Source organism: Panthera pardus, unplaced genomic scaffold (genome assembly GCF_024362965.1).
Source record: "Panthera pardus isolate Hobbes unplaced genomic scaffold, ASM2436296v1 HiC_scaffold_8, whole genome shotgun sequence".
Classification (NCBI taxonomy): Eukaryota; Metazoa; Chordata; class Mammalia; order Carnivora; family Felidae; genus Panthera; species Panthera pardus.
Window position 1 is genome coordinate 11470141 of NW_026527013.1, and position 14362 is coordinate 11484502.

The 14362-nt window shown below is 44.3% G+C and overlaps 1 protein-coding gene across 1 annotated transcript; it reads left to right on the top strand.

Annotated features, from left to right (window-relative positions):
- Positions 1–1000: 1000 nt before the first annotated feature.
- On the top strand, positions 1001–7735 carry CASP14 (caspase 14). The gene is made up of 7 exons (XM_019416126.2): positions 1001–1174; positions 2917–2988; positions 4008–4157; positions 4248–4473; positions 4615–4731; positions 4916–5019; positions 5518–7735. Exons 2-7 carry the CDS (start codon positions 2962–2964, stop codon positions 5620–5622), a joined length of 729 nt encoding a protein of 242 aa, XP_019271671.2. The 5' UTR covers positions 1001–1174; positions 2917–2961; the 3' UTR covers positions 5623–7735.
- Positions 7736–14362: the final 6627 nt, after the last annotated feature.

Consider the following 14362-nt stretch of genomic DNA (forward strand, 5'->3'; position numbering starts at 1 on the left):
ATATCCATTATGGATGGATAGATAAACACAATGGGATATAGCCATAGAATGGAATATCATTCAGCCATAGAAAGGAATGAAATACTGATACAGGCTACAACATGAATGAACGTTGAAGACATCATGCTAAATGAAAGAAACCAAACGCACAAAAAACCACATATTCCATTCATGCAGAATGTCTAGAACAAGGAGATCTATAGAGTCAGAAAATAGATCAGTGGTTGCCTAGGGTTGGGAGGTATGAGTGGAGGGAAGACTGGGGGCAATAACTAAAGGGCACAGGTTCTTTCTGAGGTGATGAAAATGTTCTCAAATTGGCTGTGGTGATGGTTGCACAACACTGAATATAGTTTTAAAAAAATGGATTATACACTTTCAATGGATGGATTGCTTGGTACGTGAATTACATCTTTTTAACTCTGCTAGCATAACATAAAATAAAATGAAGTGAAATAAAGGCTGAAAAAGAATCAAGGAGCAAGGTTGTGAGGAAGAGAAGACAGCAGCTGAGTCTGCTGATACAGATGAACCAGACCCTCTGGGGCTGGACCCTCGTGGGTTTGAAGGCCAACTGTGTCAATTTCTGGTTGGGTGACCTGGGGCAGTCATTTCACTTCTGTGAGTCAATTTCTGTTGGGAGCAACAGTACTGATCTCTTGGGGCAGTTAACACTTGATGAAACAAGAAACAAGTGAAATTGGTATTATCTGCCCAGTTGAATGTGGATGGGATGGAAGGGAGCATAATGATGGACGTGATGGATTGATGGTAGCCTGATGAGCTGGACCCAGGGGTTGCTTTGTAGGTGGGCTGATGTAAAAGCCCTGGCTGATTTTAATTCACTGCCTCAGCCTCCTTAGCAAGGGGGGTGTTGGTTAAGCTTCGTCATGACTCATGCCAGGGCGTTAGGTTCCATCTGGTCACCAAGGCTGTGCCAAGGGTGTGTCCCTCCCACCATGAGGTTTCTTGAGTGACAGAAAACTCACTTGCAATAAAGGGCCAGATGGCTGTGCTGCCCAATTTATACACAGGCCTCACGGGAGAAACACTGTCAGCTCCTTCTCCAAAGTCAGCACGTGGACCTGACCCCTCCTCGGTACTTAGCCCTGTTGGCAGTTAGCAGAGCACCAAGACTTGTCCCGTCTTTAAGGAGCAGCCATTTCTAGAGTCAGTAAGTAATTTAGCAGATATTGGTTCTCTCTACCCTCTCCTCTCCTCTTCTCTCCTCTTCTCTCTTCTTTCTTTTTCTTTTATTCTCTCCCTCTCCCTGCATGAGTGGATGCTCTGGCAGTTTTGGCAGAACTGAATAAACTTCCATCCATCCATCATCCTTTCATTATTTGTTTGTTTATTATTTGTTTACTCAACAAATTTCCTTGGGCACCACCTCTGTGCCCATTCCCGCACTGCCTACCCTGATGGAGACAGAGATAAGGAAATTCGGTTTTCGACCCTACAAACTGAGCTGCCTGTTCAGCCACCAGAACAAGAATCAAAAGCACTGCTGTCACACAAGTATAAACATGCAGTGCCACAGGAGTCTGGAGAAGGGAGAGGCGGCTTCCACTGGGTTAACAGGGATGGTAAAACCTTCCTTGTTGGGCCATTGCTGTAGGGCACCTAGTGCTTTTCCAAGGTCCTTCTCAGATGGGAAAACCAAGTCTCAGAGAGGAGAATAAGATGCTCAGGGTCACACAACTGGGAAGGGACAGGGGCAAGATTAATTCTGGTTTATCTGGCTCCAGAGTCCATGCTTTTTTCACTTTTTCTCTCACAGTATTTTGTTCCTCTTCCCTCACAGCACTGGCTCGTGTGTGTGTGTGTGTGTGTGTGTGTGTGTGTGTGTGTTTACCCCCGCACATGTGTGTGCAGGTGTGTGTAAGAGAGAACAAGAGAGATTTTTTTCTAAGATTTTATTTTAAGTAATCTCCATACCAAACATGCAGCTCGAACTCACAACTCCAAGATCAAGAGTTGCATGCTCCACCAACTGAGCCAGCCAGGAGCCCTGAGAGCAAGAGGAGTTTAATATTCATCTCTGTCATAGACCAGAGCTACATGAGGGTAGGGAGCATGCCCATATTATACAGTTTATTCCCAGTGACTGGCATATAATAGGCACCCAGAAACAATTTGCTGGATAGTTAGATATGTGGGTGGGTTAGTGGATGGATGGATGGATGGATGGATGGATGAGTGCCTGGCGGGGGGAAGTCATAGCAGATGTGATTCATCCAAATTGGCAGAGAAGGGTCTTGACTAGTAAAGACACATTCCAAGCTGAAGAGGAAGTGTAAGAAAAGGCAAGGAGGTGAGAAAACACCAAGAACATGGCAAGAGTCAGATTCTCTTCAGCCAGAAAGTAAAACAGAACTCAGACATGAGAACAAAGAACTCAGACAGATGTTGGGGCTCAAGGCAGAGGGAGGAAGGTGGATTGATCTGTTTGGATTAGAAACACACTGGGACAGTTTTAAAGCAGTCTTCCCCCACTTTGATGACATTGTCATTTTAAACCCAATCCCAAAGCGTCTCCTTGTTGATGTATCCCCAGCCTATCAGTTCCTGGGCAGCATAGGGGAGTACATGGGGCCACTTTCCCCCTCATCAGTCCAGGGCCTTCAGAGGGAAGTCCAGTCTGTCACAAGCTGGTGAGGGTCATGAGGGAGGGATAGGGAAAATTCCAGGGGGATGGATGGCATCTCAGTGTGGGCTTAGCAGGAGTGTCATCACACTAGAGAAGACACACTTCACTACTCCCCTCTCTTGACCAGCTCTGGCCATGAACCAAGTCCCCCCCCCCCACCGGGTTTCTATTCAGTCACAAAAATCCAGATAGACAAACTAGTCTGTTCCCTGAGCCCCTCTGGCTTCCCTTGGAGACCTTCACACTATCTTCTCTTAATCCCCCAGGATCAGCCAAGAGTGCAGAGACCCGGACTCAGGATCAGAGGAAACATGAGCAACCCTCAGCCTTTGGAGGAGGTGGGTTGGGTGCAGTTTTGGGGAGAGGGGTGGGAGCATCTGGAGAGAAGGAAGGTAAGGAGCTTAATGCTTCAGAGATATCGGAGAGGGTGAAAAATCATGATATGGATTCAGAGCTGGAAGATGCTTTGTGATCATTCAGATGAAGGGGGGGAAAAACACAGAGATGGAAACCAACTTGGGGTGGAGGGACCTTGCTTTACCTCTCTCAGCCATCAGATTCTTAACACTATGGTTGATAGTGAAGATAAGAAAGAAATTTTGACCCCAATATCCTTCTTCTTCAGACAGGACAAGGTAGGATCTCAGTATTACCTTCAGAAATTTTGAGACCTCCTCAAATGAGAGAGTGATGCTCAGAACACTCTTAGGAAGGACAGAGAGACAGACGAAACCACCAATGTGACAGCTGGAAGGGACCTTCACAATCTCCTATGAGCACACTCATTGTCTGTGTTTGGAAATTGAGGCTCAGATAGGAACAATGACTTGACCAAGTCCACAGAGTTAAAACAGAGCCAGATCCCAGGTTAAGGTGCTAGACTTGGCAAATAAAAATAAAGGATACCCACTCAAATTTGAACTTTACTATGACAACAAATAATCTTATAGTATATAAGTATATCCTATGCACTATTTGGGACATACTTATATTTTTTTAAAAACTTGATTTTTTAATGTTTATTTATTTTTGAGACAGAGAACAGGAGTGGGGGAGGGGCAGAGAGAGAGAGGGAGAGGATCTGAAGCAACATCCAGGCTCCAAGCTGTCAGCACAGAGCTCAACACAAGGCCCAAACTCATGAACAATGAGACCATGACCCGAGCCAAAGTCGGCCACCTAAACAACTGAGCCACTCAGGCGCCCCACAAACTTATTTTTTTATCTGAAATTTGAGTGTAACTGGGCATCCTGTACTTTACCCAGCAACCCAAACCCCAGGCCTCTTTGGACCACATCTTCTGCTTCTCGTTGACCTCCCTACCCTTTTGATGATCTTTGTCAACTCTTGGCCCAGGAGGTATACGACATGTCAGGCGCCCGCTTAGCCCTGACACTGTGCGTCACCAAAGCCCGGAAAGGTTCGGAGGCAGACTTGGACGCCCTGGAACACATGTTCCAGCAGCTGGGATTTGAGAGCACCATGAAGAGAAACCCCACCGCCCAGGTATTGTGCCCCAGGCCAGTGAGTGAGGGGGCTGGGCCAGAAGGTGGGCTCTGGGGCCACACCTGAGTCTGGCCATTCCTCTTGTTCCAGCAATTCCAGGAAGAGCTGGAAAATTTTCAGCAGGCCATGGACGCCCGGGATGACTTCATCAGCTGTGCTTTTGTGGTGCTCATGGCACATGGGCTGGAAGGTCGCCTCAAAGGAGAGGATGAGAAGATGGTTGAGCTGGAAAACCTTTTCGAGGTTCTGAACAACAAGAATTGCCGGGCCCTGAGAGCCAAGCCGAAAGTGTACATCGTGCAGGCCTGTCGAGGAGGTGGGGACAAAGCCAAGAACACAGAATCCAGCCCAACCCCAGATCCACAGCCCCAGCTAAGCCTTGGGTTGCCAGTCCGTCTTATGATCTCCTTTCCTCCTCTGTCTCTGACTTTGCCTCTTCCTCTTCTTGGTGTTTCAGAACACAGGGACCCCGGTGAAACAGTAAGTGGAGACAATATCGTGATGGTCGCCAAGGACAGTCCCCAAACCATCCCAACGTACACGGACACCCTCCACATCTACTCCACCGTGGAGGGTATGAGTCCCCAGTGGGCACAGGGTGGTCTCCCACTGTTCCTCACCCACCACTCCTGAGATGTTCCTCCAGGACCCACCTTTTTCCAGGGCCTCTTGCACCACACACACACACACACACACACACACGCACGCACTCCATCTCCCATCGGACCTCTCCGAGCCCTCTTCTCTGGAATCCTTAGGGTACATCGCATACAGACATGACAAAGAGGGCTCCTGCTTCATCCAGACTCTGGTTGACGTGTTCACAGAGAGGAAAGGACCCATCCTGGAGCTTCTGACAGAGGTGAGTTGGGACAAGGTACCTGGAACCCTCACCCAGCCTGAGCAGGGAGGCTGAGCCTCTTCCAAACCTTACTGTGCTTTCACCCTCTCCTACCCCTAGCCCCAAATCCAACCTATTCCCCAACACAGAAAATAGGATACCAATATCCAGCAACAAGTTTCCTTAATGCAGAAAATTCCAAAGCCCATGGTATGTGAGATAATTTAGATGAAATACAGGTAAATTTCTGTAAATAAAACCCGTAAGTTGAACCGTTGGTTGAGAAAACTTTTTTTTTTTCTTCTAATGTGTTTTCATGGTGGATTAGGGAAAAAAAACATAACAATAATGTCCAGCCAATGATTCCCTAGAGATTATGGTATAGGGTGAGACAATAAAGGTCTCCCATTTTAGGACGTGGAAACCCACCTACCTTGTTCTCTAACCTTCTCCTCATAAGCCCACTACATCAATTCCCCCAGGGACCCAGCCCCAAGCTGACCACGTCTCTTGCTTCAGGTGACCCGGCGGATGGCAGAAGCAGAGCTGATTCAGGAAGGAAAAGCAAGGAAAGTGAATCCCGAGATCCAAAGCACCCTTCGGAAACGGCTCTATCTGCAATAGAAATACAAAGGGCAAGGAGGGGCTGTCTTTCAAGTGCTCTCTCTGTCCCACAGATATTTAGAGGCAGCTCTTACTCCATCCCTAAAATCTTTTCTTCTCAAGGCCAAGTAGCACCCAGCCCCCTCTTTCATCACACTCCTCAAACAGATCCTCCTTCCATCTGTCCCTGTCCTTCTTAAAGCAAGCCAGCTAAAACATAGTACAAGGGCACAGCAATAATATCACCTTCTTCAGGCTGGAATCTCTATCTCTATTAATGCAACCTAAGAGTACATTCACTTCTCCTAGTTTCTGTTCCTATCTTCAACTGAAACCCTTTCTTTCTCCTATTGATTACACCTAGACAAATGTTACTGGATAAAGCTCAAGATACTCTACTGATAAACCAATGTCCACTTGCCCCCTCCCATCCCAATCAAACTTCCACTGGCTCCTGAATCTCACTTGGAATGATAACCTCCTCTTAAGAACTATATCCATTTCCATCTCCCAGAGATTCCCTCCCTACCCCTGGAAATTCAGTAAGGCAAGAATCATTCTCTTTCCAAGACTCCTCTTCCTTAGCAAAATGGTGCCTTGACATGATTCTCCTTTTAGCTTATGGGCTCTCTTTGGCTAATGGAGCAGTTTCACTTTTTCTGAGTCTCTCCCTACTAACTAATGCCTCCAAAGGCCCTGGACTCAGCCTTCTCTCCAAGAAAATCCATCCATGTATTCATTCTCAAGGCTTCACTTTTAACCAGTCTGAATCAGAGAATGTTGGAGCTATGTCAAATCCTCTAAAGTCACCTTCTTACTTTTCAGACAGTAAGATAGAGACCCAGAGAGGTTAAAAGGCTTGTCAAATGCCACACAGGTAGTCAGTAGGAGGGTCAAGGTCTGGCTTCCAGCCCAGCCCCCTTGCCACTGCCTGCTAAGTCTTGAACCATCAAAACACTTTTCTTAATTTTTTTAATGTTTATTTAATTTTGAGAGGAGGGGACAGGGGAGGGGCAGAGAGAGAGGAAGACACAGAATTTGAAGCAGGCTCCAGGCTCTGACTTGCAGCACAGAGCCTGATGCAGGGCTCAAACTCACAAACCATGAGATCATGACCTGAGCCAAAGTCAGATGCCCAACCGACTGAGCCACCCAGGTGCCCCAAAACATTTTCTAATTAGAGGAACTTTCTAAGAAAAGTTTTCTCTACTTGGAGATAGGAGCTCCTTGGAAGACCTACAAGCCCTCAATACCCAACGGTCAAGGCTACCTGCATGGGATTCCAGCACTGGGCTGGAATTTGAACCAGATCTCTGCCTGCCAAGTGTATGATTCATGTCTCCCCATCTCCAGCCTTGGCCTTCCCTACTGAAATAACCTGTGGGCACATCTGCCATTATTGGAAATTCATGGTTAGAGATGAGTCTTTTCTTCTAGTTCCTCCTCCAAGTGTTCCCTGGAACCCTCACCCCAGACCCCAGGTTCAGAATTCTGCAGTTACCTCACACTCTCCTCTTCTTGCACCCTTCATATGCCACCAGGCACCGTGTCCAGCACAGCTTGACTTTGAAACCGTTCTCACATCTGTCTTCTCTTCCCTTACAAGTCACTCTTGAGGCTCAAGTCCATCCTCTGTGTCTGCATCTTTTTACCAGCTTCCTTCTTTGCCTCTCTGCCTGCCCATCTCACCCTATCTCTGCCCTCCATCTACAATTCACCTGCCTGGAATGCTCAAGAACACACAATGGTGCCCCATCATTTAGATATCAAGGCCAAATCCCACATCCTGATTTCTCACATGCTTACAATTCCCCTTTGTACCAGCAATCAGCTAAACTCCTCTCTCACCTCCCCCAGTGTGAATTCACTCCTCCAACACAAATGTCCCTTTACTCATTCCTGTTTCTGAGGCTTTGCTATCACCATTTCACTAACCGGGTGCCCTTTCTCTCCCTTCACTCCCTTTCCACTACCTCCCACCCATACATATTCCAAAGAACCATTCCCAACATTCTTTATAGTTTATTCTCCACTCTCACCCAGGATGAGACACTGATGATTACAAGACTGAGGGCGGGAAGAAGTCTTAGATCAACATAATGGAGGTTCAATAAACAGATGTCAAACTATAAAAGTATGTCTGGAATCTGCTCTGTGCTTGAAATGTGAGGCCGATGTGAAAGGCATTATGGATTTGGTTTCTTTTTCCCAACGGCCCAGTGCCTCCCAGGCATGTCCATCATGAACAGAGAATCAGGAGTTTCATCTATCTCTTTCATAAAAGCAGACGCGTTGGGAATTTGTGAAGTCAGCAGCCACATTTCCATTCCAAGTGGATATATTTTACATGACTGTCACCACGATGTCATCTCCAGAATGTTCCCAAGGAAGTATCCAGACACAGGACTGTAGCTTTTCAGAACCATAAGGGACCCTGGAGATCAGCTAATTACAGGATCACAGATATTTAGTAAGTGTACTACCTGTCTCTTATCCAGGAGCCCATGGCAGGCATGACTAATCAAACACACCTTTCCTACTGAAGTCAAGTGTAGCTTCAAAGTATTTCTCCTCTTAGAACTTCAGGAAACATAAGCAATTCATTAGTGAGGGACTTATCTAGAGTCACCAAGTTCTTTCTTTTTTTTTTAAGTAAGCTCCACACCCATCATGGAGCCCAACGTGGGGCTTAAACTCATAACCCTGAGCTCAAGACCTAAGCTGAGATCAAGAGTCTGACACTTAACTGACTCAGTCACTCAGGCACCCCTAGAGTCACCAAGTTCTTTTTTTTAAATACATGAAATTTATTGTTAACTTGGTTTCCATACAACACCCAGTGCTCATCCCAACAGGTAGAGTCACCAAGTTCTTAAATCGGAAACCCAGGGCCCCTCATTCTATAATAGTGCAGTAACAGTCATGGCAGCTGTGAGGGCTTTGTCCATGGGAGTGGCAGAGCAAGTGGCTAAGGCAGGGTTGAGTATACACAGAGCCAAGGAGATCTGGGATAATGCATTTACTGAGTCTTGTTCACCCACCCATGTGGTCCAAACACCCAAGGATTCCAGAGTCTCCAAATAAATACAAGGATCGACCAACTGTGCCCCACTTGGCAAATCCAAATTTTTTTACAGGTTGATTTAATTTTGGGAGAGAGAGAGTGTGAGCCAGGGAGGGGCAGAGAGAGACAGGGACAGAGAATCCGAAGTGGGCTCTGTGCCAACAGCAGCGAGCCCCAGGCATGCCTTGAACTCACACACCATGAGAGTATGACCTGAGCCGAAGGCAGACACTCAACCGACGAGCCACCCAGTTTTTATGAATAAAGTTTTATCGGCACACAGTGATGCTCGTTCATTTACACATTGTCAATGGTTTCTTTTACCCTGCAATGGCGGGCCTCGGTAATTATAACACATAACATATGGCCTGAAAAGCTGAAAATATCAACTCCCTAGCCCTTTTCAGAAGTGTGCCAACCCCCATCCTAATGTCTTTCCAACAAATTCCCATTTTGCTGAAGTCAGTTACTCATCACCAAGAACCATACCTGATACAATAGGCGACAGCACTGAAATCAATGGCTTAATTCTTCAAGACCCCTGATTAAAGATCTCCCCCAAGTACTTAGTAAGGATTTGAAAGTGTATCCTGGAAGTTTATTGCTGAGTATCAAGGGCAGATCCAAGTTTTGCAGGACCTGTACAATTGGTCCAGGAGGAGTTTCTCCCTAAGAAAACCACAAAAATACCAACACAGAATTAGTACCGCCATGTGAGTTATCAGGTCTCTCCCAAGGCCCTGCAGGGGGCCCATGAAAGTGAGGTACCTGTGGCTTATGCTGTGTTAGCTTCACATAAAAACCCACCTCTGTCCACCATCTGTTCTCTAAGCCATTCTCCCAACAGCAGCAGGGATGGTCATTTTAAAATGAAAATCGGGGGGGCATCTGGGTGGCTCAGTTGGTTAAGCGTCCAACTTCAGCTCAGGTCATGATCTCACGGTTCGTGAGTTCAAGCCCCGCATCAGGCTCTGTGCTGACAACTCAGCCTGGAGCCTGCTTCGGATTCTGTGTCTCCCTCTCTCTCGGCTCCTCCCCCGGTCATGCTCCGTCTCTCTCTCTCTTTCAAAAATAAATAAAAACATTTTAAAAAATTAAAAAAATAAAATTAAATGAAAATCGGACCTGCCATGAAACTTGTTTTATTTTTTATTTAAATTCAAGTTAGTTAACACAATGATGTATTGGCTTCAGAAATAGAACTTAGTGATTCATCACTTACATATAACACCCAGTGCTCATCCCAAAAAAAGTGCTCTCCTTAATGCACCCATTTAACCCTTTACCCCCACCCACCTCTCCTCCAGCAACCCTGTTTATTCTCTGTATTTAAGAGTCTCTTGTAGTTTACCTCCCTCTCTGTTCTCTTATTTTCCCTTCCCTTCCCCTATGTCCATCCATTGTGTTTCTCAAATTCCATGTAGGAGTGAAATCATATGGTACTTGTCTTTCCCTGACTGACTTATTTTGCTTAGCATAATACACTCTAGTTCCATCCATGTTGTTGCAAATGGCAAGATCTCATTCTTTTTAATCGCCAAGTAGTATTCTATTTTATGTATATGTATATAAACATATACACATTCATCTTTATCCATTCATCATTCGATAAACATTTGGGCTCTTTCCATAATTTGGCTATTTTTCATTGCTGTTATAAACATTGAGGTGCATGTGCCCCTTCAAATCAGCATTTTTTATCCTTTGGATAAATACCTAGTAGTGCAATTGCTGGGTCATTGGGTAATTCTATTTTTAATCCTTTGAGGAACCTCCATAGTGTTTTCCAGAGTGGTTGCACCAGTTTGCATTCCCACCAACATTGCAAAAGTGTTCCCCTTTCTCTGCACCGTTGCCAACATCTGTTGTTTCCTGAGTTGTTAATTTCAGCCATCTGACAGGTGTGAGGTGGTACCTCATTGTGGTTTTGATCTGCATTTCCCTGATGAGGAGTGATGTTGAGCATCTTTTCATGTGGTATATATATATACAATGGACTACTACTCAGTGATGAGAAAGAATGAAATCTTGCTATCCAGCTTTCAGCGGTTTCCCAATGTGTGCTCCCATGTTCTCATCTCCACCCCAGTAAACTTGACCTTCTATTTTTCCCAGAATAGGCTCTCTCTCACCTCAGGTCTCTCTGCCTAGATCATTCTTCCCAAATACTTTATCCTTCATATCACAGCTCAAGTATCATTTCTTAAGAGAAGTCTTGTCCATTACCCCAGACAAGATCAATGTTTACAGTTCTTCGTGGACTTTTCCTTCAATCCACAAGTCACAGCAAAATTGCTACTTAATGGCACCAAGACTAGACTTCTGTTGTTATAAGTCAATGAATTTCAGGGGTCATTTGTTACTGCAGCATACCTAATTTATGCTGACTGATACACCAGACAAGATTGAAGGCCTAAAGTGGAGGATCCAGGTTAAAAGTGCACATTATAATGAAAGACACTCTGAGGTTCCCAGCAGCCAAAGAGGAAACTCACAGAATCCATGAGGTAAAAACAAATCCACTTCCTATATCTCTGAATACATTGAACTATATTAAAAGTTTATTCTCTTAATCATCTCACAATACGTATATATATCAAATCATCATGTTGTATACCTTAAACACACACAGTGCTATATGTCAATTATATCTCACTAAAGCTGGAAGAACTTTTAAGACTTTTTAAAAAGCATATCCACTAACAAGGGAAGCCCAAGGAACCAATGACCTAAACCATTTCAAAGGCCCCCAGTTCAGCAAAAGACACAAGAAAAGTGATGGGATGTCTGGCTTTTGGAACTTGGAATGTAAACTGATCTGTCTTCATTCTGATTGACTAGATTATTTGGGGGATAAAACATGTCAGCTGTTTATGAAGTTGTTCTTACAGATATCAATTATAGGAAATGAGGTCACCCTCATTTTGGTCAATTAATTAAGCCAATCACCCTGCTGCTGTACCTCCTTGCACACAGTTACACCCACGGCCTCAAGGCAAGCTCCTTACGCCCATCTGGTTTCTTGTTATGTTCTGACATATGGGATACAAGGGTACATTGTAGAAATACGTGACTTGAATTTTCTGGTTTTAGTGGCCGGCAATGGCAGACCAACCACTCCAGTTTCCAACTTTTTTGCCCCACAAGCAGAACCAACATCATCGTGCCCACTCAGGTATACCAGCACCAGCTGATTAGCAACCCCTCCTCAGGGCTATGGGTACCAGATCATACAGAGAGAGGGTAGCCTCCTCTCCCTTCTCTAAGCTTCTAGGATCTGGTAACATTAGTTCTCCCCTTTGTTTCCCAGGATAGGCTGATCAACTGATTCCCACAGGATCTCTCTCTGTTTTAACTTTAGTATTGCATTGCCTTTCCTGTCCTCTGCTACCTGTATAATCAATTCCTATGTTCAGTTTTCTCTATTAAAATACCCTGAGTGTTTCCACACATGGATGAACCTTGAAAACATTATGCTGAGTGAAATAAGCCAGACACAAAAGAACTAATGTTATATGATTCCACTTATATGTGGTTCCCAAAATAGGCAAATTCATAGGGATGGAAAGTATATTAGAGGTTATCAGGGGCTGGAGGCAAGGGGGAAAGAGGATCTCTTGGTTGATAATTACAGAGTTTCTGTCTGGGGTGAAGCAAAAGTTTTCAAAATGGTGGTGTTGGTTGTACCTCATGAGTGTAATTCATCCCACTGAATTGTACACTGAAAAATGGTTGTAATGTCAAATTTTATGTTATATATATTTTACAACAATTTTTAAAAGTTAATAAAGTAACATACCTAAAAACAACAAATTGGTTAAATGTCCAACTTTGGCTCAGGTCATGATCCCATGGTTCATGAGTTCGAGCCCCACATCAGGCTCTGTGCTGACAGCTCAGAGCCTGAAGCCTGCTTCAGATTCTGTGTCTCCCTCATTCTGCCTCTCCCCAACTCATGGCTCTGTCTCTCTCTCAAAAAATGAATAAATATTTTAAAAAATTTTAATAAAAAAAGGGGGCTCCTAGGAGGCTCACTCGGTTGAGCGTTCGACTTTGGCTCAGGTCATGATCTCACAGTTTGTGGGTTTGAGCCCCACGTCAGGCTGTATGCTGACAGCTCAGAGCCTGAAGCTTGCTTCAGATTCTGTGTCTCTTTCTCTCTCTCTGCCCCTCCCCCCTCACGCTCTATCTCTCTCTCAAAAATAAATAAACATTCTTAAAATTTTTTTAATTAAAATAATAAATGGTAAATTGTATGGTATGTGAATTATATCTCAATAAAACTGTTAAAAAAAAAAAACTCGAGGTCTTTGCAGTGAAGAAAACTACCTTAACCAAGTGAAGGAGGTGTTCATGTGGATTTCATGTACCCTCTGAAGTGATACAATGAAAGAGGCACTTCACCTCTGGGGTATTCTTTCCAAAAATCCATAACTCCAATCTGATTATGGGGAAAATATCAGACAAGCCCAGATTGGTTGACATCCTCTAGGCTGCCTGACGAGTCTCCTCAAGACAGTCAATATCTTGAAAAACAAGGAAAGACTGAGAAACTATCACAAACTAAAGGAAAGTGGAGAGACATGACAATTAAATACAACGTGGTGCCCTGGATCAGAGCTTGGAACAGAAAGAGGGCAATATTGGAAAAACTGATCAAACCTAAATAATCTTAAGTCTTGTTTTTGAAAAATAAATGGGGTGGATTTTTTTGTACTTATTTTTAATTTATTATTTTTTCATTTAAACCCAAGTTAGTTAACACGTAGTATAGTGCTGGTTTCAGGACTGGAATTTAGTGATTCATCATTTCCATATAACACCCAATTCTCATCCCACCAAGTGTCCTCAATGCCCATCACCCATTTAGCCCATCCCTCTACCCACCTCCCCTCCAGCAACCCTCAGTTTGTTCTCTGCATTTAAGAGTTTCTTATGGTTTGTCTCCCTCTCTGTTTTTATTTCGTTTTTGCTTCCCTTCCCTTGCGTTCATCTGTTGTGTTTCTTAAATTCCACATATGAGTGAAATCGTATGATATTTGTCTTTCTCTGACTGACTCATTTTGCCTAGCATAATACATTCTAGTTCCATCCACTTTGTTGCAAATGGCAAGATTTCATTCTTTTTGACCGCTGAGTACTATTCCATTGTGTGTATATACCACATCTTTTTTATCCGTTCATCAGTCAATGGACATTCGGGTTCTTTCCATACTTTGGCTATTGTCCATAGCACCCCTATAAACAGTGAGGTGCATGTGCCCCTTCGAATCAGCATTTTTTTAATCTCTTGGATAAATACCTAGTAGTGCAACGGCTGGGTCGCAGGGTACTTCTATTTTTAATGTTTTTGAGGAACCTCCATACTGTTTTCCAGAGTGGCTGTACCAGTTTTCAGTCCCACCAGCAGTGCAAAAGGGTGCCCCTTTTTTAAATGGAGTGTTTTCATCCCCAGACTCCATAATCCCATGCTAACAATGAGAAAACATCAAACAAACCTAAATTAAGTGACATCTTACAAAATACCTGACCAATAATGCTCTTTAAAACCGTCAAGTTCATGAAGGACAAGACAGAGGGATTGTCATAGATCAGAGAAGACTAAGCACATAAGTTCACTAACTGCAATGTGGTATCCTACATTGGATCCCGGAATAGAAAAAAGACATGTGTGGGTAAACTGGTGAATTCTGAATA